At 42.0% G+C, this 27,053-nt stretch overlaps 1 protein-coding gene across 1 annotated transcript in view; it reads left to right on the forward strand.

Annotated features, from left to right (window-relative positions):
* The first annotated feature begins 6,975 nt into the window (after positions 1 to 6,975).
* Positions 6,976 to 27,053, forward strand: part of LOC109033041 (calpain-11) — a 39,413-nt gene continuing 19,335 nt past the window's right edge. The window contains exons 1-2 of the mRNA XM_072298840.1: positions 6,976 to 7,172; positions 10,634 to 10,821. Coding sequence (XP_072154941.1) covers positions 7,110 to 7,172; positions 10,634 to 10,821 — 251 coding nt within the window. The 5' untranslated portion in view covers positions 6,976 to 7,109. The remainder of the gene's footprint in view (positions 7,173 to 10,633; positions 10,822 to 27,053) is intronic.

A 27,053-nucleotide genomic window follows, 5' to 3' on the forward strand; every position in this document is an offset into this window, starting at 1 on the left:
TGAGTCCCCGAAAGTAAAAGCTTCCACCTGTCGCGGAGGGGCCAGTAGAGGGTCTCTTGTCTTTGGCTTCAGGGCGCTGACCCGTTCTCTTTTCATCGGATCTCATTTCCAAGTCTCGCAGACCGAGCAGCCCATGAGTCCACGACTGCACCCTCCAGTGGGGCAGAATTCCTCGGCGAATGACGAAATTCCTCTCGCTGACCTATTGCGAGGGCTCCCCAGAGCATGGCCAGAAAAAAGGCTCGTCGCGTAATTCATAATAGAATATTAATATGTGTTCCAGTTACCGGAGCCTAGCTCTCGGAGCAATGTTCTCCCGTCTGATCCGCGTCCAGCGATCGTGATAAATTCGACGCTCCCCACGGACCTCACGGTCGCCGGATCGATTATCGATATTTCCCCATTTGAAAATATGTCAAAGAATCGATTATCAAGCGAACACCTTGATATTCGATCCTTTTCCGTAGGTTTAAATGAAAGATCGATCGATATATCGCAAAGCACGCCACGCCACGGCCGCGGGTAATGGCAAAATATGCCGCACACTTAATGACCAACCAGCCACACACATCGAGTTTGACATTTTGACTTTTCATCAACCACCATACATCACGCTGAGTCTCACGTTTTGCCCCGACATAGCGTGGATAATCTGGAGATCGTACGCAGGGCATCGAAGGTTTCGCTCGGTCCTTGTCTAACGGAGATTAAACACTTTTTAGCCTAACTCCCCGGTGAGAGCGGTGAATTAATGATATTAATTCGCGAATTTTTCCCGGTGGCGCCACCTGCCCTCGTTCGGAGCGTTCGTAATTATTTCTCATCTGGTTCAACAGGTTTAGAAACATTTTACTAAAAAAGGTCAGTTTCAATGGCTTGCAAACGCAGGATATTTCGTTTCAAGACATTTGTGAAAATTGGTCATTTTTATTTGTAAGTAAGAGACACCGCTTCAGTCCCATCTTTCATGCCTTTCTGCGGACTGATTATTGAAATTGATGGACAAAGCTATAGACAAAGAAGACATAGGTGTACGGAGCGATCCTATTGGTTGAAATGGGTGGTTCCTATTGACAAAGGGAGAAAATGATAGACTAACTGTCGGGTTTCTCGTGAGTTGCCGTTAGTTAGTCTATTACCTACCTCCTTTGTCCATTGCAACCACCCGCTCTCACCAAAAGGATCTCTCCGTACCTCTTTTGTCTCCTTTGTCTATAGCTTTGTCGATCAATTTCAATAATCAGCCCGCAGGTCGTGTCTTTGATTTGAGTTAGGTTGGTCGGATCCAAGGCATTGCTGCCGTGATAAGGAAGAACACCGTATGAACCTTCAGGCGTTACCAAATTTCCTTTGATACAGCACGAATTTTCTGGTAAACTTCTGAATATTTTCCTGTCAAATGTGCAGATAATTTTGTTCGCAATTTCACCTAAAGTTCCTGAAAATTTCAGGGGAAAATATACATATCTTTCATATCAAACATATCATACATACATATCAAAAATGAAAATTTTATCGAGGAAATTTGGCAACTCTTGAATGTTCATAGGGCGTTCTTCCCTAGCGCGGTAGATTGTGGGTGCTGTGCGAGGTGGTGCCTAGGTGCCTCCCTGTATGATTGATGAAGACGTATGGAACCCTGATAATTAACTATCAGCGATGGTCAACTTCAATTTGCGCGACTGCAGGTGTCAGCGAGTGATATATTTGTACCCTCGAACATTTTTGCCAAGGCGCACGGCCGCACGATCTTACTTTTCTTGCTCCAAACAGACGCACATTTCGCTAAGGTGCGGACGTAGTCGTGATGTGAACATATCACAACTTAGTTTTGCACAAAGAATCATTGTATAGTTCGCATTCGCATAGTTAAAAGTTCAGAGGGGTCAGTATCATATAACTACAACAAATTCCCATATGTTTATCTATTTACTTTTCTTCAGTAATCGGCCCGCTGGACAAGCGGATTGTCCAGTTTGGCGATGCGAATACCCGATTTGATTCTAGGTTACCCCGGCCGGGAGTGATTTTTCACCGTGCATATAGGATTTACCAAGGTAAATGCTGCAATTTGAATTTCCATTCCGACAACGATGCAGTGGCAATGGAGAACTGAAGCGCGTGAGAACGAGCAGGGAAGTTCAGTCGGACGCTTGCTCGGAGTGAGTGGAGCGAAATCAGAAGAGGCCAATTTTCGCAGGCGAATTTATCGCAGCTTCCCGAGTAAAATGATCCGATGCGTAAACCTGAGCCGGGTAAATATATGTGTCCTGATGCGTATCTGTGCTCCTGCGTGTGAATTAGTTTCCTAACGATACGAAATTATTGTCATCCTTCGCAGCTCATCGCAAGCCCAACACTGCCGTGCTAAGGAAAAACGCCGTATGAGCCTTCAGCGCGAGGCTGCCTATAAAAGCGGCTATATGTATGTAAATCACGCATTTACGGGAAATTTGTAAATATTTTTCCTCCAATTTTTCAGATAATTTTGTTCGCAATTTCACCTAAAGTTTCTGAAAATTTCAAAGAAAAATATTCATAGATTTCCTCTAAAATAAACATTTTATCGAAGGAAATTTGGCAACTCTCGAATGTTCATACGGCGTTTTTCCTTAGCAAAGCAGATCACTTTTCATACTTGGCGAGGAAGTTGTGCTTGAGCTTTAACCAATTGGACCGCTCTAAGCAGAAAGGAACCAAGCTACATCAGCTATTGTCAAATTTAACTGGGCAAATCCGTTTTTTACAAGAGGACGTTTGTGCAGATTCCTCTGAACATTTTACGGAATTTTCTTCGCAATATGCAGAAAATTCACTGAAATGTGTACAAAAATGCGCACAGCCGTTTTCATGTTAAAAACTAAATGTGGTTGGTGGCTTGGCTCCTCTGCTCAACGCGGTCCGATATTTCCGTGTTCTGCTCCAGTAAACGTAGCCAGAACGCGACGAGCAACTATTACTGCTCTCAAGCCATTCACATTACCTATCGAGATATTGCAGGCGAACTGGTCGGAACAAGTTAGGAACTCTGCGAGTGAAGTTTTAGGACGCTAAATGTACAAAAACCAAGTGAACGTAGCTGAAATGATTCGAGTAACTATTACTACTCCCATGCATCATCAAATTGTACCTACTCGACAAATCTCGAATTTTCATGAAAATTCTGATCTTTCTTCCGATTTTACAGCGGATTTCGTTCGTTATTTGATCTAAACAGTCTGAAACTTTCAAGGAAAAATATTCATAACTTTCTTCTAAAATAAATGATTTGTGAGAAAAAATTCGGCATCATTCGAATTTGTACACGGCGTTCTTACTTAGCGCGGCAGAATATGGTTCGGCTCAACTAAATGCTGGGAGCTGAGTGACAATTAAGTAAGCGCGCCAGTGAGGCGCCAAAACCAACGCTACCTTTAGCATTGATTTGAAATCAGCACGCAATTCAGTTTCGCTGATAGTTTCAGCACGCTCCAAAAAACAGCTCCACCCGCGTGACAACTTAAGACTCCTTTGCATTTTTACGGAGCCCAAGACACGCGGACACGGGACCAGCGCACGTGGGTTAAAATAAGGTTTTTGCTGGCCCCTCGCACGGCCGTGCCAAAACAAAACCGACTCCATGGGCGATTTTCCTCAAAGTTACGCACTTATGGACGTATTTATGCTAAAAGGAACAATGTCTCTTTGCAAACCGTATGTACATAGTTCCTTTTAGTATATATAAAGACATCCATATTGCCACTGATTGATGTCCTTTTAAGTTAAAATCTTTGAAATCAATGCAACACGGATAAAAAAGAGCACGAGGTTGTTGTGCGATATGGACATTTCCAATTAATTGTGGTAATACACGAATTAATTGTGGTAATACACGAATTAATTGTGGTAGTACACGAATTAATCGTGGTCGTGCCCCAATAAATTAGGTTACTCACCCAAATGTTGCTGTACAACCCTAACTTGAGTTGCGGTTCTACCACAATTAATTAGAAATGTCCGTATCATCCAACAGATTTTGGTGGTACCACAATTTTAGGGGATAACCCCTGACACTTTTTTCCGTGAAGGTTACAACATTTTTGGAGAACAAAAAGAAAGAAAAAGCCAAACAGAGATCCAATCGCTGTTAATTAAAATGTATACCTCCTTGAAATATCATCTGTTATTACACTATTATAGTGCGATATAGTGTGATTCAGAGTATCTGGGCTGAACGGAAGCCTGATACGAAATTAAGGGTTTTACATGGTCAAAAATATACTGATTAAAATAATATCGCCTTTCCGCAGCGTGAGGATTTAGTTGACTGAAGACTGAAGTGGATTGGAATCTGTCGATAATAATCCAATGTCCGCATTGGATCTATAGTCTGAGTCAAATCAATCCATGATTTGGATCGCGTTTAACAGAAAGGAACCAAGCCACATCAGCTATTGTCAAATTTAACTATGTACTTTAAGTTTTTATGAGAGAACGTTTGTTTGGTTTCCTTTGAAAATTTTAAGGAATTTGCTTCGCACCATGGAAATACTCCACTGAAATTTGCACGAAAATCCGCAAAACCGTTTTCATGTAAAAAATTAAATTTCTCAATTAAATTTGGCAACAGCTGATGTGGCTTGGATCCTTTCTGTTTAACACGGTCCATTTATGCCCTGAAATGAATTTTTAAAAAGAAGCGGAAATGGATATGGAATCAACTCTTAAAAATATAAATTTCATCGACCTGTAGCTTCCTCGGACCATTTTTTAGATACTTCACACGGATTACTACAGCTTCGGATACTTTTGACCTCATTTTACGGATTTTAAAACAGACTTTTGTTAGATGGACAGCCGACGGGCTATTTTCTCATGTTCTACAATTTTAGTGTTTGGTACAAATCAAAATTTTTAGAATTTGTTCGGTATCTTATTTTCAAGGACAGAGCCTTCTAAACTAACCACCCATAACTTTCATTTTCAATCGGCCGTCGAAGCTTTGAGATTTGGAATCGTTGCCTCTGTGCGACAATTGACGGGATTAATCACCGGCTAAAAGGTAATTTATTGCTTTTGCATCGTGAGTGCCCTGATTTAAAGCCGGTTCGAATCGTGCCGCAAAAGCGATCCAATTCTCACTTGGCACGGGTGCTCCTCGAGTCGCATTCGTCCGCGTCGTGAACTGTCGCGTCTCCAGATGACTCATACTGCCGTGCGAAGGAAAGGGAAACACGCCGTATGAGCCATCAGGCATCGCCAAATTTCCTTCGACAAATCACGAGTTTCCAGGAAGATTTGCACATATTGCTCTTCCAATTTTGTAGAGGATTTCGCTCATAATTCGATATTTAAAGTCTAAAAATTTGAAGGAAAAATATTCATAACTTTCGTCAAAAATAAATATTTCCTGAGAGGAACTTTGGTAACGTTTGAATGCCCCTACGGCGTTTTTACTTAGCGCCGCTGTATACTTGCCGCCGATCCGGGAAGCACCTACTAATAAGACACGCAGTGAACACGGATTTGTTTCCATTCGTGAACTCGTCGTATTGTCATGCGAGAAATGTATGGATAAAAGTGAAATTAACTATGCTTCAACAGTCCACACAATAAGGAAAAGTCGAAACAATTTTGTCTCATTTTTTGCGAGCACGAGAATTCGCCTAATTTCACTTTAAACGATATAGGAAAAATAAGTGCAACTCATTGAAGGCATTCAACACCGCCATCAAAACCTGAGGATGATCAACGTCAAATTTTTAGACCCGCCACTTTTCTATTCTGCGTTTAAGTCTCCGACCACAACTATTAGGAACGGTGGTAACACGTGACAATGTAGCATTGTATATAGCTATTGAGCGATTATTCCTATAATTTCTTGAAAACGTCAATTCAAATTCAAATTCAATTGGCCGTTTTTAAGCTGGAAGGAACTTTATTGCTTGCACGCAAACCCTATGCAAATCGATCCTTCTATACCTTAAATACGCCCAATTAGGATTTTCTCTTTAAGTAGACTTGAAACTAAAATTCAGATAATTTCTACTTCTTCTTTTCTTTTGTGTAAGAAACTAAATCTCACAAAAAGGAACGTTTTCACGGTTGATCTGATTGATCTGATGTAAGAAAAAGTTACTCAAAGTAACCCGAAGTAACCGTAAACTCGAGACTTTTAACTGCGTGGCACCCACATAAACTCTTGAGACAACTTTCAATTTCCTGACTACTGATTTTCTAAAAATACCTAAATAAACTGAAAATTCCACACAATCTGTAATGAGTAGGATTTATATCGAAAAAATGTTTGAATAGTGCCGTAACACACGTTGAGTGAGTTGCCCGTATGTAAATGAGATATCAGGCCTCGGGATGAAGCCGTCGTCATGCTTTTATGGCTGCTCTTGCAGGGGATTGTAAATCAGATCAGCTCAGAAGCGCGACGCCTCGCCAGCTTCCACGCGCGATCTCCCCTCACCAAAGCCGCTTCGGTAAATACGTTTTTGATCCATGTTCCATACTGCCGTGCTAAGGAAAAACGCCGTATGAACCTTCAGGCGTTGCCAAATTGACTTTGATAACACACGAATTTCCTGGTAAACTTATGAATATTTCTCTTTCAATTTTTCAGATAATTTTGTTCGCAATTTCGCTTAAAGTTCCTAAAAATTTCAAGGCAAAATATTCATAACTTTTCTCAGAAATAAACATTTTAACAAAGGAAATTTGGCAACCTCGAATGTTCATACGGCGTTCTTCTTGATCACGGCAGCATAGTTCTGTGCGTGGGGGCATTGTGATGGCAAAATCGTTCGGGTGACTTTTATTTGACGCTTCTTAATTCCGGAATTTATCGTGCCATCGTTTCATGTCCGTGATAGAGCGCGAGGTTGTCATGTACCGCGGCTGATAATGATTCTCATTTCTCAACCCCTCCTGATTTGTTTTCTCCTGACGATCGGGAGGCTTTCTAATCATTTTGATTCTCGCTTTATTTTGATTTTATTCTGTGTTTTAGGTACTGGACGGTAGAGAGAGCCAAAGCACTTGCAGCAGTAAATTACCATGCAGTTCGGAGGGCCTGCAGAGAAAAAGGAATCCTTTTTGAGGACCCCGATTTTCCGCCTGGCATGCGCGCACTCTACCGGAACAAAAAGCCATCTCTGCAACCCATCGTATGGATGCGACCACATGTAAGTTGACTGAATTTTACCTACAACTAACTCTATGACCAACAGACTAGATCTTATCTAAATTGTATTTTATAAAAAGTCGTAAAGAGGTGGCGGCAGGGCGTTGATCAAAAGATGTTGCGATGTCAGTTGCCCGATAACCTCTTTATCTCTACATATGTGGTGTTTGGGTGTCGCAGAACGCCAGAGTGCGTTGTAGGAGCGACTTTATACAAACATACATTTCACAGAGTCAAACACATCAAAGTTACACTATACCGAAAACTGATTTTTAAGATACCTAAAATGTTCAATGAAGGGAGTGTTACGTTGGATGTGCGAGCAGGCGCAGGGATGCAGAAAGTGCTCGATCGGCCAATTCTCCGATCGCGAGCCAATCGCGGAGCAAATGTGAAGGCAACTGGAAAGGGGTGAAAAAATGTGAAGGTACCTGGAAAACCTGGAATAAATGTGAATGCAAAATGCATAAACCAGCTAAGCGCAAAGTTTATTGGGTAGGAAACTGAGTAACGCACTCTCTTCTGCGAAGATAGAGTGAAGCGCGCATTATGTAGACAGCAATGTGAAAGCAACCTCAAGAAAAAATTCTGAGACTTCCTCAAAAAATGTAAGGGCAAAGAATTTTCTGTGCCCCTGTATGCGTGAAATGTTCGTCTAAAACTAGAACAAACCAAAGCTTAAACTGCCTACCTCAAAGTCATCATGAATGTTACACGTTACAGTGGGAGCCTGTCAAGACTTGTGTAACTAAGCGACGTCAAAAGTTCAATCAGAAGCGACGAGAGCGAGAAGTAACGAAATCCTCCTTCACAAACCCCGAAAAAATCAGAAGAATTCAACAAATCGCAAAATACATACATACATATGAGTCGCTTTTATAGCGCTCTTTGGCGCTTTACGACGCCTAATCGCCAGAAAGCTCGGTCTTCCCACAGGTCATCAGGGAGTTGACACTCCCTCATCTCACTCAACACCCCCTGTCGCCAACCTCTCACTGGGCGTCCCCTACGTCTCCTCCTTGGAGGAACCCAATCAAGCATCTTTTTTGGCAGCCTATCGCCATCGCAAAATACTTTCCTTAAAAATTCATTCCGGTTTAAATGTCTTTCTCGCGTTTGATGCCTTTTGAGGAAAGAATTTTGCAATTGAATCCTAATGAAATCGACTTCTTTCCTGATGGATTTTTGATATGCATATTAATCCTACAGAGGTGTCTCGACAAAAATGATTAATGACTGAAAAAGAAGCTAAGCTGCTGGTTATTACTAAGCTGCCATGGAGGAGTGACAAGACAGACGATCTTTGATCAACACGTGCAGTGCTAAAAAATAACCAGATATATTCGATTTGAAGGGCCGCTGACCTCTGATTCAAAGGATCGTCTGTTGTGTAGTTCATTTTATCTTCATCGTGCAGGACCTACCATCATAGTGACCACAGGTGAAATTAGACGTAGCATCCGTGCCATACTGCAATTATGTGTGATATTACGGGGAAATTCGTCTTAGCACTTGCTCTAATTGTACGATGATTACGCTAAAATTGGCATCCACGCGGTCGGGTGATTGAAGACCTCGGCTCGTCCTTGGAGCCGAAAAAGAAGGGCCGAGAATAAAAAATGATACAACAAATTATGAGGAAAGTATTTACGAAAGGCCCCAAAAATTAATCAGCCTTAAAATCTCGGGTATCTCGCGACGCGTCCGGAATACTTGGTCGGATCTTATCTTCTTAGAATGATGTCTTATTTTCGGCCACTTTTCGCTACTCGTAATAACTCTTTATCTTCTTTGATGCCAAATAGTACTATGAAGTTAAACATTTTACTAATTTTTGACGGTGTAGTAAAAGAGCAACGTTTACTCTTCAGATTCATAACGTTTAACTCAATGCTTGTAAATGTTAAGTTTCCAGTATGATTTAAATGCATGTTCTGAAGATATGTATTTAAGAATATTGAAAGGAAGAGTTTAGCGGAGGCTGTGGCCCAAATTGTTGAAATCAAACGCCTGAAGGCTCGTACAGCATGTTTCCTCAGCACTGCAGTATACCTCGGAGACTTCAACGCAAGGACAGAAATGTAAACCCACTTCTGCGCTTACGTGTTTATTAATTATTTTGTAAACACTGCACTTATGCGCATTGTCCTTCGAGCCCCTCGAATGAAATCGTCGACGCACGGCAGATCGATGTAAACCGATCACAAATGATTCTTATGAACGCTATAAATCATTCTCTGAGAGCGAATTAGACCTGGTACAGTCGAATACTCGAAACAAGGCAACTAGGATCGTTATGTAATAGATGTATAATTTTTGAGGAGCATCACGTGGTAGTCACCTGGAGACGCGGGGGGGGGGGGGGGAGGGGGGTTATGTGTAAAGTCGTGATTTATGGTGGAGCAGCTAGTCGCGCGTTGTCTGAGCATAACTCAAACATTAGAAACATTAAAAGCCCCGAGACTGAGCTGTTACGTGTATCAGTATCAGTCATACTCGGGGCTTTCATCTCGTGCCCTCGCGAGCATCCCGCGCCTATGTTGCCAGATTGCACTCAGTATCATGACTTTACGTATTATTTCCTTTTGTGAAATATAGGATTTCATCGCACAATCCGGCAATGGCGTCGCGTCGGCGCGGTGGCGTCTCGCAGACGTCTACGCGGGGCGGCGAGGGCGTTTCACTCGAGGCTCGTCAATGGACATCGTGTCCTCGCGAATGTGGATTGGATCGCCAGCGCCAGACATGATCTGAATTGAAGCATTATTTAGACTACATTTTGCAATTTAGGAGCTTTAATTTCTACCCCATACGTAAAAACACTTAAACGTCTAGAAAAACCAATGGAATACACGTCGTTTTTTAACTGAGTTAGATTTTTTAATTGCAAATTGCAAAATACTGACCATTTTGCACACAGAGAAAAAAACCTCGTGTGTAGGACCCGAAGTTTAGGTCATATGGATCTCTGCAGTTTTCAGATTGAGCATCTGAACACTTCAGGTCTAGCTGTCGAGGTACCGAAGTACCTAGTAAAACCGAAGTACTTCAGACGTAAGAACTGAAGTTTCAGATGTGTGATCCGAACCTCAGCAGCTGGACCCTAAGTGTTCGAATGCTCAATCCGAAAACTTCAGAGATCCATATGACCTAAACTTCGGGTCCCACGCACGAAGTTTTTTTCTCCGTGCATAGTTCTTGAAATAATTCGCATAACCGTTTTCATGTGAAAAATTAAATTGCCCCATTAAATGTGTCAATAGCTAATGTGGCCTGGTTCTGCATCGGTTTTTCTGTAAAATTTTCTTCCAGGGGCACTTTTCCATTGAATTTTTTCTTCATTCTCGATTATTTTTAGCGAAAATTTACTTGCCTCTTCCGTAAACTGAAACAGTAAAATAATGTACGTTTTGAGCAATTTTAAATTCAGTCGTATTTTGACAAAATGCTTCTCTGTTTCAGGAAATGTGTCAGCGACCTAGGTTCTTCTCGGAAGGTGATAGGAAATTTGACGTGGAGCCTGGGGAGTTGGGCGATCCGTGGTTTTTGGCAGCGATATCAACTCTCTCGTTGACTCCTCGACTTCTGGACAGGGTGGTACCGCCTGATCAATCCTTCGACGCTGGTACCACCTACTGCGGAATGTTTAGGTAAGTTTACTCTATAGTATATTTTGGTTAACATGATAGGGTGTCTGAGGAGGCAAGTTGTAAAAACATTGATTACACAAACAACACATCAAACACAACAAACAAAAACAACACATCAATCAAACACATCAAACACAAAAAACACATCAAACACAAAAAACACATCAAATACCAAAAACACATCAAACACAAAAAACACATCAAACACAAAAACACATCAATACCAAACACATCAAACACAAAAAACACATCAAACACAAAAAACACATCAAACTTAAAAAACACATCAAACACAGAAAACACATCAAACACAAAAAACACATCAAACACATAAAACAAAAAACACAACAAACACATCAAGCCCGTTCCTCTCCCCAATTTTCCCATTTTTTGACGATAAAATCCCGAAATCACGACCGGGATAAAATTGAAGTAGCCAGTGTCACCCACCGAACTGGAGAGGACCTGTACACAAATTTTAGGGAAGATCGGACAAACGGTACAACCCCCATTTCGTGAAAATCGTCAAAACTGACCTTTACTTTATATAAAGAAGAATTTGGTTAACATGATAGAATGTCTTGGGAAGCAAGTTGTAAAAACATAGATTACATCGTTTCTTACTAATCTTAAAGTCATCTAATATCGCGGCAAAACCGCGGTGAGCATCTGTGTAAACGATAAATAACAGCTATGCACTAACACTCTTCTTGGAATCACGATAAAACGAAATCAGGTACTAATTCGACGATTCCATCGTATTTTAAGCCATTTTCCACTCGAGTGCATTCCCTTTTCAATAGCCTATGTCACACTATCAAAATACTCCATTAAAATGTCAAGGTCGAGTGCTGTGATTGGCCCAAGTCATCGAATAAGCCAATCACAACATCTGACCTTGATATTTTGATGGCTAACTTTGATAGTGTGACACAGGCTAGTATCGTCTGAAGATATCGCGGTCAAATTCCTGATTTTATATCGAGAGGATTAGGTTCGAATTTATTATCATTCACTTGGCTGTCTATTTTTAACTTCATTGATTTTCTTTTTTATTGCCTATACCTTTAATCTATCCTCAGCCATCAAAATACCTATGCAATGTTAGACCGATCTAATTTTTTAGGACCATAAAGTCGGGTCGTAAAAGCGAATTAAACGATATCGACACCACTTTGATTTGTACCGAATTTGTCAATTCTATTATTGGACATTGCAATTCATTCTAATTTTATCACCAAAAGGTAGACATATTAGCGGACGCTTGCGTATGTTAATGTTGAGCATTTTAAAAGGTTCCGTGAAATGTCCTCTTCTTGCAAAAAACCTATGATCTATACGAAAGTGATCTGCAACAAGCAGTATAGGTTGGTTTTTTTCTTTCTTTTTAATTAGAATGAAATGAGAATGGAACATTTTAAACCGAGGATCGTGGTTCATGGAAGATGATTTTCGGTACGAATATATTTCTCGATAATTTATCAACAGACTGAAATTTCAATTTTCCTAAGATCACTGGCACTCAAAGGTAAAAATTTGAAAATATCGATCGTACCTAAAATTCATTGCGCGAAAACTGAAGATCCACCGTAATGATTGCGCTGTTGCTTCCTAATCTGCCACTCTTAGGAAAAACGCCGTATATGCCCTCAGGCGTTGCCAAATTTACTTTGATAATATACGAATTTCTTAGTAAATTTATTAATGTTTTTCTGCCAATTCTGTAGTAAATCCTATTCACAATTGCACCTAGATTTCCTGGCAATTTCAAGGGAAAATATTAAAGACTTTCTTCAAATATTAAAATTTTATCAAAGGAAATTTGGTAACTCTCGAATGTCCATGCGGCGTTTTTCCTCAACGCAGCACTATCGTGGAGAAACCGAACATATACTTGTAAGGAAAATGACGGGGCAAATTCTGAATCGCAAATCTGACCGGAGTCCAACGGTTCTGCGATCCATGGAGCAGCCCAACGATCAACTCTTTACGACTTGAAAGTTGATTTGTTTATTGCTGCTAACTTGTGCGTATTCGACGCTGAATGAAACAGGAGTCCCGTTAGGTGGCATCGTCACGTCTGAGTGAAGTCTTAGGTTCAAGAGTGCTCTATGGATAAAAGGATTGAAGAACGCCAAGTCTCTCAAGTGATTGTTCTGAAAAGTGCCAGATTTTTTCTTATTTCAAAAATTTCAATGGGACCTTAAAATATTAGCTTACTCTGTCCTGCATTACGTACAATCATAGGAATAATGTGTAACGCATAAACCAAATGCGAGGCACTTCAGGGGGTTGGTTCGCGAAACGATCACGGGGCGTAGCCCCTCGGTCTTTTAAATATCGGGAAATGTGTTCCAAAGTTAAAACAAAAAAGATATTTCCGCATAAAAACAAACTGGAGTTGTAAATGAAACCGAGGCATTTTGCTCGGTCATACTACAAAAGAGGAACTAAGAGACTTCTGAGGTCCTAGAGAGGGTGGATCTGGGGTGCATTCCGCGGAAAATTTCAATAATTGGGACGTTTCGAGGACAATTTGAGCCACTCTCTTCGAAAAACATATAGCCCTGGATAGAAGATCAATTCCGAACCAATTCCGATCAAAGTAGACATGCTGATGACTGGTGGTCACCATCTACCATCAAATTTTGACGGGCCGCACTATTTTGTTCAAAGTAAGATCAGAATGGAGTGCCACCATTCATCATTTCCTGTCACAGGAAAAATTTCTGCCAAGTTTTCATTTTAAAATTAAGCAAAATAATGAGTTTAAGACTGATGACGCCCGACACTTTGATGCTACTTTGATCGGAATTGGTTCGGGAAAGCACATCAACTTAGGGAACTATGTTACACTGAATATGCTGATCTCGGAACGTGACGACCCAGAAAACAGACCGATGCTGTCGGAGCAATTTCGACGCTAACGATGTCGCTGCAACAAACACCAAAATGTACGTAGAAGGAGTTATTTGGAAAATTTGGAAATCCAAGACCCGACCGTGGCTTTTAAGTGCATTCCCTCTTTTCCGTAGGGCATTTCTGGAGGGGAAGGGGGAGGTTCCAATCATACCAGTAATAACTGATTGGACAAACATCAGACATATTTTCAAGCTTAATTAGCTCACGAACTGGCGCGGCGCGTCGGCGCTTTGGGCTACCATGGTGGTCGGGACTCGGTTTACTACCGGTTGAAGCATCTTTCAGAGATGATTTTAGTTTTTCGGAGACGCGCACAGCATGCGGCCTCCCCCCCCCCCCCCCCCCCCCACCTACTCCGCCACACTGGCCGCTCCTGCTTGTGGCGTCTATTCCCAAAACGGTCGTAGTGGCTCCTCTTTTCGGCCCGTTCATTAGTTGCCACTTAGACAATCGCGTTAATTACTCCTCAATGAGCCAATGGGCATGGCCCATCCCGGACGGTGGGGGGGGGGGGGGGGGCTCCAAGAATGTTGCCAGCGTTGTTGCACCAATTATATGCGTCGAAAGAAACCATGCGTAGTCAGGAAGCAATGAGAAAGTTTTAGAAGCGGTGATCGCTTAATTATTTCATCATGTATGTTAGATCCTAGAAAGAGCAGTAGGTGGCACTGCTTTATCTCTACTTGAATTTCTTAATTGAGAAACAACCGTAGTAGCGGCTGTAGGTTAGTGAACCGCCAGCTAAGGTTAGAATTTACGCACTACGGTATGCGTGTCTCCTGAGACAAATTGAAACCATCCACTTGCATTCTGGAAAAGGTGGACATTTCCACTTTCGGGGAATTGACATTTTCTTGTGAGCATTAATAGGGCAGCTACAGTCGTCCATCTTCTTGTTGCTCGTTGAATAACATCCTTGTTGGACGTTTGTCACCATCTTCTCAACCGTTAAGCTTTGGGTGATATGTAAGCTTAACAAGTCTGACAAACATCGGTATGTTTGTCGAACAAATTTGACACCGGAGACCTGGAAGAAGTGGTTTCCATACGTAGTCAAAAAGACGGTGCGGTGGAGGGTCTTAATTTCTCTCTGGTGTCATTCTGATGGGAATTTAACGCAGAATGTGATGGTGCGTCATTGCAGGGGAAGCTTTAACAGCAAAACTAATCGCCAGCTCAAATCTAAAGCGTGGCCTGCAGGGCAGGATTTACCTACTTGCCGCCCATGGGCTGATAGTATTTTGCCGCCCCCTTCTCATTCGTTTTGAAACATCAATGAAAACCATCAAATGAACGTGCCAGCGGGGGAGGGGTGCATAAGACGCGTTTACTGGTGTTGAACACATTTTTTGGGAAAGCCCTGTAAACACTACTAGCAAAAGTTCACGGAACTTTGCGCGGAAGTTAAGTTTCGTAAACCTATCTCTGTGTGGACAAGGTGTTCCATTCATAAGAAATGAACGAAAAAATTATGAAAGAACAAACATAAATGTGGATTAATGAATTTAACTTCCGCCGCCACGCCTCGCAGACCGCACTGTGTTTGATGCAATGCGTGAAGTATTCACGCAGTCTTGTAGGCGCTATGCGTCTCACGCTGATCGCACTGTGTTTGCCGCAATGCGTGAGGTATTCATGCATTCTTGTAGGCGCTATCCGTTTCACGCTGTCCGCAATGACCGCACTGTGTTTGATGCAATGCGTGAAGTATTCGTGCAGTCTTGTACGCGCTAATATGTGTTACATGCCGATCGCCGCGCCGAGGGCTTCTCCTTTTCATCTCAAGTCCTCGTCATCATTTCTCTCTAGGTAAGTCGCGCCGTTCCAGGCCAAATTGCGTGTTTGGTTTCTCTCTTAACTCGACTAATTAAAGGTACTGTCTCTTGCATCACTGAAAGACGACAAAAGTAGAAATTACTATACTCTCAGAAAATTAGAGATTTTGTCGCCTCTTCTCGTTTGTAATTTTTTTTTTCTAAATCCGATTTTTTTTTATACCTACATATAAAAAAATTGCAAAATTTGTCGCCCCCTATAGATTTGCCGCCATGGGCCGCGGCCCATGTGGCCACCCCCTTAATCCGGCCCTGTTCCAAGGGGCCTTTTGTAAACTTCAGCCAGAGCGAAAGGAAGAGTTATTTCTTACCAAAATGGCTCAAAAATCACGATGAGCGCATCTGAAAAGTTTTGACGTCCATCCAAGTTCTCTTTTAAGTTCGCTTTAATTATCCTTTAGAAAAAATGAAAAGCACCTCACGAAAATATTTGAAGGAAACGTTTTCCCGTGTAACGTTTTATGACATAATATTAATTTTCTCCCTATTTCCTTTATTTTATCCGGAAACTTGGCATCATCGGCTGATCACCGGGACTCCAGGAGGACATCGGTCTCGATATCCATCGGCAAAGTTAAAACCATTAATACAATTAACATAGCCATTCATGTAACTATTACCCGATGACTTGCGCATTTTTCACCCGCGCCACGCCATGCAGCGTCCACCTTCCTGCCACCGCCATCAGTGTTGTCAGATTGCCTTAAGAACTCAAAACTTTACACATCCTCGAAAAGACCATTAAGCTTTTGATTATTCTCGTCCCTGTTCATCGATAATCAAGATAAGGTTCCGGCATACATTGCCGTTCAGTGCATCGAGAATGTTTATTTATTTATTTTTTTTTTTATTTTTTTTTTTTTTATTTTTTTTTTGGGAAAAGGGAGGAAAAATTCGAGTCAAAGTTTTCGTGAACTAGGTTAGGTTAGCTGAGTGTCAGCACGTCTGCCTCAAGTCAATAAGTTCTGGATTCGAATTTCAGAAGTGGCGACAAATTTTCCCGGAACTAACAGGTGTATCTTTAGAAAAAGATTTCGCTCGACTTTGGTACCTGAAAATTCGAAAGCCTACAGCATGGATGCGTAGTTTCGGCAGCTTAACGGCGTGAATAGCAACAAAATAACAAATCTCATCTTGTGATACCTCGTTGTTAAGAACATAACAAAAGATATTTGGCGCATATATCGCTAGTTTCTAATGTTACACTTTACAAAATTATCCTATTCAGTCGAAAAATATTTTTCCCTTGCGGGCTTGACCGACCTCCGAGAAAAATGGGCAATTGTTGGCAACAGCGTGGTCATTGTGTGTCAACTTATTGCTTTACAGGAACATTCAGAGTCTTGTAGCCCACCGAAGCTCACAGGAGTCTCCGACACGGGGTTAAAAAAATGCGCATCTGACAATGAGTCCACAAGCCTCAGTTGGACGTATCTATGCTAAAAGGAGTTATGTCGCTCTCAAAACCTATACACATAGTTTCTTTAAGCATATATAATCCAGTTCTTCCTCTTCAGTGCAGATTGCGCTGTCATCGCTGCCGTCCACATCCGTACCAAACGTCATCCGGGCACATCCTACCCTATTCAATGCACCGCGCTGGAATGTGTTGAGTGCAAAATCTGAACCATCATTTAAAGATTCTTCCCTTCGAAAGCCTCTCCTCCGCTTGAATCAGAAAACTTCGGTATCTTCACGTTATTTATGGCGCGCGATTAACCAAAGTTTTGAATGCTTATTCGATTTCAATCGGGTCGACGCGGCGTTTGTCCAAGAGAGAGTTGCAAATATTTCATTGCATTTGTATTTACACAAAAGGGAAAGAAATCATGATGTCATCAAAACTTGTCACCCGCTAAAAGTATTATTCGCGAGTGAGAAATTTCAAGTTTAGTTACATTCATTCGTTTGAAAAAAGACGAATTAGTAAAAAGAAAAAAACTCAATTAGCACAAAATTCGACCTGGAGGTTATGTGAACTATTGATGCCATGATAATGTTCTCGGGATTCGACAAGAAGTAGAGTTTGTTTCAGTGGATGTAAGAACACCGCATTGTTACGAGTGTCTCCTGGCCCGGGGTGCTAATCTGCCGTGATAAGGAAAAACGCCGTATGAACATTCCAGAGTTGCCAAATTTCCTACGATAAACCGTTTATTTTTGAGGAAAATTGTGAATATTTCTCCTTGAAATTTTCAGACTATTTAGAACAAAATACGAACAAAATTTTCTGAAAATTTGAAAGGAAAATATTCATAAATTTGCCAGGAAATTCGTGTTTTATCAAATTAAATTTGGCAACGCCTGGAGGTTCATACGGTGTTCTTCCTGAGCACGGCAGTAATCCCTCGGAGGGCGGAGGCGAAGCACATAAAAAAGTCGGTGCTCGGGGGTTGCCATGAACCGCATATCCGCCCGAAGTTTCTATCGGGAGGACGGGGTTTTTGGCCGGGGGCAGTTGTGGGATCACTTAGGAGCATCTTCCCAAGACCCGGAGCCGGAGTGACCCGGCCCGACCCGATCGGCGCGTCGGCGGCGGCGTCGCGGCGCTCAAAACAAGCGTCGTGAGATGCCCCGGCCCAGATCCCATAAACCACCCCGGCAACTGGATGAAGACGTGGTAATGGGGCCATACCGGCCAGACCCCGGCCGCGCCACCAAACCAATCCGACTTCCTTCGCTATCCCAGAAACAGACCTCATCATTGTTCGACTTCATTTCGTTTCAGTGTAAAATCAGGGAGCTATTTCCACACAAGTCACGTAATTAAAATCTAAGGGGTGGAAAAAAAATAAAAAAATTGTATGACCGGACAACCCGTAGGGAGAAGATTACCCGGACGACCGCCTAAAGCCCTGGATAGACGATCAAATTCCGAACCAATTCCGATCAAAGTAGACATGCTGATGACTGATGGTCACCATCTACCATCAAATTTGGACGGGCCGCACTATTTTGTTCAAAGTAAGAACAGAATGGAGTGCCACCATTCATCATTTTCTGCCACAGGAAACATTTCTGCCAAGTTTTCATTTTAAAACTAAGCAAATTAATGAGTTTAAGACTGATGACTCCCAACACTTTGATGCTACTTTGATCGGAATTGGTTCGGGAATTTGATCGTCTATCCAGGGCTTGCGAAATGGGTACAAAGCTTCTCCTGAAGATGATTGACGATTTAATGCTGTTTTTATCGATTTGACGAGTCCTATGTTTTTTAGTGATTTTTAGATTTTCAATACTTGTATATATAGTTTATTGTGCTCGATACGGGATGGCCCTACAAATAGGGCTATGCCCTAGTCGTTAGAAAAAGAAGAGAAAGAAAATTTCAATTTATTCTTTCAAAGTTCATTTTGTTTTGTTTTTGCCGAAAATATACAGCCGAGAATCTTCTCCTTGGCTTCAGTTGGATAATATGAATGCATGACGTTGCCTGATTCCGCTTCAGAGAAGGGCAATTGGCCACTGAACCATGAACGAATTATCTGACCTGCGAATGCATTTCTTTGAAGGTAAATGACACGTAGAATACGATGCACTCATTGAAAACGCGGAAAAATAACTCAGAAACCGAGAAATACGCAGTTCAAAAAGCACACTTCGGCCGCAAATTTAAAACGGCCCGCTTTCGCGCCGAACCGAATGATGTCATCCGGCACCAATTAAAAGCGAGCAAGGGTTTCTACGACTTCGAACATGAGGAAAACAACAGACTCCAGGGCGGAGGACTCCAAGTCAATCTCACTCCGCAGAACTAATGAAATCATTTTAACTAATTTTTTGCACCAGATAATTTTGCAAAGAACTTGTTTTCCAAAAACACGGTTAATTTGACCTGCGCAACCCTCCGCTCAACGCAATGCTTTTTCATTGAGATCTTGGAGGAGAGTACTCACTTACAGGGTGTCTACAAGTCCGGAAAGTCCGGAATTAGCACTGATTTTTTGACGGCGGTCCGAAGGAAAGAAAAAGTGCGGAAAATCCGCAAGAAGGTCCGGAATTTTATTCATTTTTGTCGTAATTTGAGCAAGAAATTCAAATTTTCGGAATTTTTCGAATTTCGTCAATTGGAGGCACTGAAAAAGAACTGAATTCTTCTGTCGAGGAGGTACTGAATTTCTTGGGAATGTACTGAAAAAGCACTGTAAAAGCACTGATTTTTGGCTAGCCTGTTTTAGTAGATACTCTGACTCACTAAAGCATCCATGAAAAAATAAATCATTTATCGAAGCGTGGTATCCCGTGGCGGATAGCTGAATAGCTGAAAACAGAAATCCCTGGGGATGTACCCGCGCCAGATCAGCGCGCTTAAGGTTAACCTCTTCATCGCTGGGCGTTATGAGTGTTAGCAGCTGAGCAGTCGGAACCCCAGCTTATTGCCGATAATTACCGAGTTGGCCACGACGGCGATGCGAGCGGATGCAAGAACCACGTAACCTCCATCTAAAGTCAATGTACAAACGTCGTTCATGCACGGAACTGCAGAGCTTTCCTTCCAGCACTCGGCGCCTCTGCTCCGGCAACAGGTGCCATAAAGTATCAACTTTGCGTTATGAACATCTTGTTTTTGCATAAAATACGCTCGTCCCGATTAATCGTCATCCGAGTTGCCAAATAGTGCAGAGGAAATTACATTTTCCCTCGCAACTCATGGAAGTTGTCTTCAACTTGAAAACGTCGGGGACGATACAACAGTATCCTTTCCCGCTCAAAGCGGTGTCTATACGGTACCGGGTCAATAAATCCGCAGTCTATCTGTGTAACCGACCAGCTACGGTGCTGACACCGTCCGAGTGGTGGTTTCATGCTGCCAGCCGTGGTGGTCCGCCGTTTCGGTGCAGGGCTTGTAATTATGCGATCTCCAGTTCGGATCCCGACGCATAGTTTTTACCGCTATGGTTGCGATAGGTCTCTAGTACTGCCTCCGATTGATGGTTCATCTAGTACGTTCATACTGCCGTGCTAAGGAAAAACGCCGTATGAGCCTTCAAGCGTTGCCAAATTTCCTTGGTTAAAACACGATTTTCCTGGTAAACTTATAAATATTTTCCTTCCGATTCTTTCGATAATTTTGTTCGTAATTTTACCTGAAGTTCCTGAAAATTTCGAGGGAAGAGATTCATAACTTTCCTCAAAAATAAACATGTTTCATATCGAAGAAAATTCGGCAACTCTCGAATGCTCATACGGCGTTCTTCCTTAGCACGGCAGCATAGCACATAGCTTTTGGTTCTAGGTTCGTCGCGAATTTTGTGGAAGCAAAGCTCTAATGAAACGTTACCCTTACTTATTATTTTTCTAAGTTGATGTGTTAAGAGTTCTTAGAATATAATACAGGGTATCCACTATTCCGGAATTTCCGAAAAGTCCGGAAATAATACTGATTTTTTAAGGCGGTCCGGAAGTACTAAAAAACGTTGTTTTGACAAGAATCTATCTTGTTCATGAGTTATCACTTTATTGTTATCAGACGAGCGCGAGGGAGGATAACCAAATGTTACCACGCTCAGATGCCGCTCACCGCCCACGTCATGGTACTTACAGTCTCATTCATCAAAATGTATCTAGTCGTGTAACGAGCCTGCGTGACAAATTCGGAGCAAATTTTCGCGGCGATTAAATCTGTTGAATTTAAAGTATCAGAGATGCATGAAATTGGTATAAGCTAGTTTTGTGGAAGAGGTGAAGGTGCTGAAAAAGCCATGAAGATTCCCTGCATTGTTTTGTGAGACGTGAATTACGGTGAGCGATCCTTCAGTAAATCCGCCATAGCATACTCAACTGATTTATCGAGATTCACGAGCTACACCGGGGAGCAATTTGTTGATCCAATGGTGCGAGCAGCAGGACAAACGATGACATCTGTATCAGCCTCTTCTTTTTCTGGTTTTTTATTCTCAGAACCGATCTCGCTCCATTTATTTGATTTTGCAGCTCAGACAAATCCAATAAAACATTTTATACGTGGCGGCCCTTATGAACTCAAGATGAGTCAGGATATCAATCCAGGCTCTGCAATTAAAGAGCATTATCGAAAAAAACTAACCATCAGGTTACTTCTTTTTCCCGGAATGTCATTCTGTTTTTTCGACAAGTGGTATGCGCCATTTGTGTCAAATGAGTGCCGATTGCGTCAAAAATTCGGCGGTGCTTTGCAAATCACCCATTCCTCTTTAAAGCTCAACAGCACTGGAGCATATCTTACTTTTTTTCCTCCTTTTTTGTACCTGGCTATCGATATCACGCAATTTGGGCAATATCGAATTCCAGAAACGGCTTAAACTGACAGTAAATTACTAATGCCGCAATTTGGAGTGATGCACAAGAATGTCTCTGTTGATTCTTTTAACGCAATGCAAGAAAAGCAACATTTCTTGACTTTCAAGGAAGACCTCTCCTAATGCATTGCAAAGCGGAGGAACTCACGTACATAACCGTTAAGATTTCTTTTCTTAAATATATCTTACTAAAATAAAATAAATAGATTTTTGTGCTAAAACTATTAAATATGCTCACTGTCACTGGTCACTTGCGGTATGTAAGGAACCGGTCTTTGAAGTGATTGGGGCCCATTAACTGTGTCTCTTAAAGAACTGTTTTATTCATACTGTTCGGAAGCCTCAGTTAACTTCCCACATCACCATCTCCACTGAAAAGTTTGAATTCTTAGAAGCGCAAACGTCTATATTAAGATAAATAATAACTAGAATCATGTATGTGTATGTATGAGCCGCTTTTACGGCGCGCTTGGGCGCTCTGCGACGCCTATTCTCCACAGGAATCTGTCATGGTAGAGATCCTCCGGAAGCTGGCATCTCTCCATCTCTTCACGGATACCCTCTACCCACCGTTTGGCTGGACGCCCTCTCCGTCGCCTACCTGGGGGGACCATAACTAACTAGAATCATAAGGGTCTTAAAACTGGCAAATGCTCGATTTGAACATCTGGTTACGGTTTGAAAAAAACAGTGGCATTGAGGATTAGTTTGATACACTCATATTATATTTTATTTTTATGTTAGATTAGATCCACTGATGACGACTGCGATTGTTTAGAGCTGAGTTTCTCCTATTGTTACTTCTCAAACGGATCTGGTAGCATAAAATCTAATTAGACATACGCAGAACGCGCGGTGCAAATCGAATTGTAGACCTACTCGGTTGTATTAATAAAGCAAAACATTATCAATAAATAAGCTAATGTGCGTGAATGGCAATTTTACAGTTGGACGCATTTATGTCAAAAGGAACTATGTTGCACACAAAGCTTATGCACATAGTTCCTTTTAGCATGAACACATCCAGTTGAAAATTGATCGAGGCGAATCTTACCAGTACGGATTCAATCTCAAATCAATATCGGTCATTGGGGAAGATATGGGTCATTCGGATGATTTGTCACCATGAACTCCAAGTGCGTGAATTCACTAGCGAACGCTGTAAACAAGTCCTATAGCGTTCTTCGAGAGCATTCTCCTAACCTTGAATGAATGTATGTATACCGTGACGATTAATGCAGGAAACCTGGCGAAACGGCACGGCGAAATGGACGCAAATCAACGTGCTCCTAGGTCAAGAAATTGCCTACTCGTGAACATTGAAGGCGATTAGTCAAACGCGGTAATAGTGCGCTCTTGTTTTAAAGTATCGATTCTCGAACAGGGTGATTTCATTGAAAGGCAAATTTCACCGAATTTGAAGAATCTCCAAGGGTCGTGGAAGAACAGTAAAAGCGCAGAAATCTACGTCATTTCCTAGGAAACAGTTGTAAGTCCACTTTACTCTCGACAACGGACACCATCATTAAACGCACTATGACTTCCGTTTAACTGGTCAAACTTCGCGGCGAAATGGACGTAAATCAACGTGCTCCTAGGTCAAGAAATTGCTTACTCGTGAAAATTGAAGGCGATTAGTCAAACGTGGTGTAGTACGTTCTTGTTTTAAAGTATCGATTCTCGGACAGAATGATTTCGTTGAAAAAGCCAATTTTTAAAGAGCAGTGAATGCGCAGAGAATAAAGCGTCGTGCATACAAAATCTGAGCGTTCCCTCGCTCTCGACTCGTTTCGTTTTCAGCGTTTTCCGCCGGCGTCCGCCGATGAAAGTCGCTCTTGAAGTTCCCTGATCCATTGATCTTTCGCTGGTTAATTTTGGTCACTGAGAAGTCATAAATCGCGTCATAAGTGCACGTTCGCTGATTTCCTGAACCTAACGGTTCCTTCCAAATTGGCATCGCCAAAAAAACGAAGCCGCAGCTCTCCAAATTTTGGCACCAAACGAAACGCAATTTAATCGAGCGAGGTAATAAGATCTCAATCAGTTTTGACTGCAAAAGCACAGCGTGCACTCGCAAACAAATTAGAATCCTAACACGATGCCCCAAACCGGTTTTCCTGGCGACTGAGCGAGAGGGTGATGAGGTGAGTGCTAAATCCAAATCGGTGCCCCGGAGCGGGAGCTACCCGATTTGTTTTCGCGGTGGAGTGTGCCGGTGCCGGGGATCGGGGTGGGGGTGGGGGGCACAGCGCGAGTTCCCCGCAGGGAGGGCGCGAGCCGACCTGGAACCTGCACTCGCGAATCCCAGCGCAAGGTCACGCTGCAGGTGCAAGGACACGCTCATTGTGAAGTGCGCACCGTACATTACCTCATCTCCATCAGTGTTCAACAACGGGACCGGTTTAACCCTCTTTTTTCCGAGTCATGGGATTTTCTCTGCATTCGTTGTAAGGGCCGCTCATAAGATACGTATATCGCTACACGGAGAAAAAAAACTTCGTGCGTGGAACCCGAAGTTGGGGTCATATGGATCTCTGAAGTTATCGGATCACGTATTTAAACACTTAAGGTCGAGCTGCCGAAGTTCGGGTCGGACATCTGAGGTGCTTCGATGCATACCGAAGGGTTCGATTCACACATCTGAAGTACTCCGGTACATACCGAAGTGCCTCGATGTCTGACCCGAACTTCGACAGCTCGACCTCAAGTTTTCGGATGTGTGATCAGAAAACTTCAGAAATCCACATGACCTCAACTTCGGGTCCCAATGACCCCATGAAAATGAAAATCAGCGTCAACAGCGAATATCTCATCTCTACCAACAACATTTAAATGGAAATCGGATGAGCAAATGGAGATTGAAAACTAAGAAATAAAATGGGCATGCAAATGTAACAACTCTTATATCTATCAAACGGAACTATGTGCATTATGACGTGAGCCCTGTTATGCACATATTCTTATGGGTCTCAGGGCTCATGTCTTAACGCACATAGTTCCGTTTGACAGAAATACGTCAAATTCGTTTTGCAATTAGTCTAAAAAAAAAAAAAAACTAGGTGCACCAGGGATGCTCTCTCAGAATCACCATCAAACGTAGAAAATTTGCCAAAATTAGAACCTCGCACCTTTATCCACCAATACTCGCATCACCATGCACCAATTTAGTAGTTACTTATACTTGTTTTTTACTCATACCAATTATCAAGGCACGATAATTGACCATCTTGAGTAGGTAGGCGCCTAGAACAGTGTGCCGCGGGATGGAAGCTGTCAGCTGCCTGTTAGGAGACTTTAACGCCCGGATACAAACATCGCCGTGCTGAAAAAGAACGCCGTATGAGTCCTCAGACGCTGCCAAATTTCCTTTGATTAAAAAATAAGTATATGAGGAGCTTTTACATCTTTTTTTCTCATTTTCATAGAGTTTCATTCACAATTTGAACTAAAGAATCAAACAATTGCAAGGAAAAATATGCATAACTTTCCTCAAAGATGAATATTTTATTGGGAGAAATGTCGCAACGTCTGAATGTTCTTACCGCGTTTTTTCTTAGGCAGGCAGCATTGGTACAAGAGAGCTCTCCTATCAGCATTGTGCGATGCAAATGCAGAGATGCAACGTTGTCATTATTGTAATAATTTGAAATTATAACAAAGTATTACGCTCAGATCTAAAATTTAAAAATTTCAGAAAATTGTTTTGGACATCATCTGAATAAGGTCATATACATCGACGGTGAAACATTTAGATCACATATTTTAAATTGTTTGCGTCGTTTTAATTCAAAATCTCCACTCCAATGGTATTTATTTAAAGGAGAAAAAAATCAACATTATTCCCGGAAGTTTTTGTACCGGGAAGGGCAAAAGAAATGTTGGATACGGGCGTCAAAAGTTTGGTAGCCCCATTTGAAAATGTTGATGTTTTGAATCTCAGTCTCAGAGGTCTCAAAGAATTCGACGTCACGTAGTTTTGTATTCAAAAAATTAAATATGACTGGAAGTCTACTACGTGACGTAACCGCGAGTTACGTTGTTTAGGAGCTTCACTGTCGAGATTTTCGTTTTGCACAGAAAACTTGTAAACCTGTTTGATTCTATGATTTTCAATTTCATTGTCTTTTTAAAATGCATTTCGTTAATGTCAATTTTATGTTTGTTCTATGCGCGATCGAGGCTTTTTAAAAGCAGGCCTCTTTTTACAAATCGTGGACTTTCCTCTGCACCGACGGATATCTCTGTCTCACTGCGACAGGAAAGTAGCTTAAACCACGATAGATCCAGGATTCAGCGATCCTGGATCCTCCCTTAGAACCCAAAGGTAGAAGCACAGCGCATGCGCAAAGCGCGATCATCAGCGGAGATAAATTAGATCGTAGGAGACCTGGATTTGCATATATAGAGCAGCTAGGAGATCAAGCTGCAGAGCAGACATTAAAGCGGGTTCATTAAGACGGAAGTCGTGACCGGCTCGACTTTAAAAAACACTGTCCGAGAGCACAGCAGATCTGGGAATAAGACATAACTGTTCACTCTCGAAACACAAACGTAGCCAGTGTTTTTATGTTATCCTATCTGCGTACCGCTCACCGCCCGACGCTCCCGCCCGCCTCGGATGGTTCTTGGGTGCATCAGCTATTTGCGCGTTGTCTGTGCTTTTTTCTGTCTGTTGTATCGTACTCACTTGAAAACGAAACAAATTCATTTAAACATCCCACGCTATGGTAATATCGGTTACAGTTTTTATCCTAATACACACATGTCTAGCATCAGGATTTTCTCGATTTTCCCGATTCTATCAGGATTTGAGGTCAATCAGGATTTAATCCCGATTTCATCAGGATTTGAGGAAAATCGCCCATAAAATCAGGATTTCAGAAAAGTCGGCCGTCCGAAATTCTAGGGTTCTGCTTTCGCATAAACTTATGCAGAAAATTTGTTTTTTCTCTGCAAAAAATCAGAATTTGGAAAAATTATGAAATCAGGATTTAGCAGTCAAAAATCAAGGAAAATTAGGATTTTATCAGGATTTCCCAAAATGAAAAAAAAAACTATACACCCTGTAATAATTTTATTGTTGCCATGTAATTTTTCCGACGTCATTTTTTTCCGCACTGATCGCACCAATCCTAAAGCTCGAAGTTTCCCGGGAGAGGCATGTAAAAGGGAAAGGGAATCCGATAGTTCCCGA

The sequence above is a fragment of the Bemisia tabaci genome, chromosome 3 (genome assembly GCF_918797505.1).
Source record: "Bemisia tabaci chromosome 3, PGI_BMITA_v3".
NCBI classification, from domain to species: Eukaryota; Metazoa; Arthropoda; class Insecta; order Hemiptera; family Aleyrodidae; genus Bemisia; species Bemisia tabaci.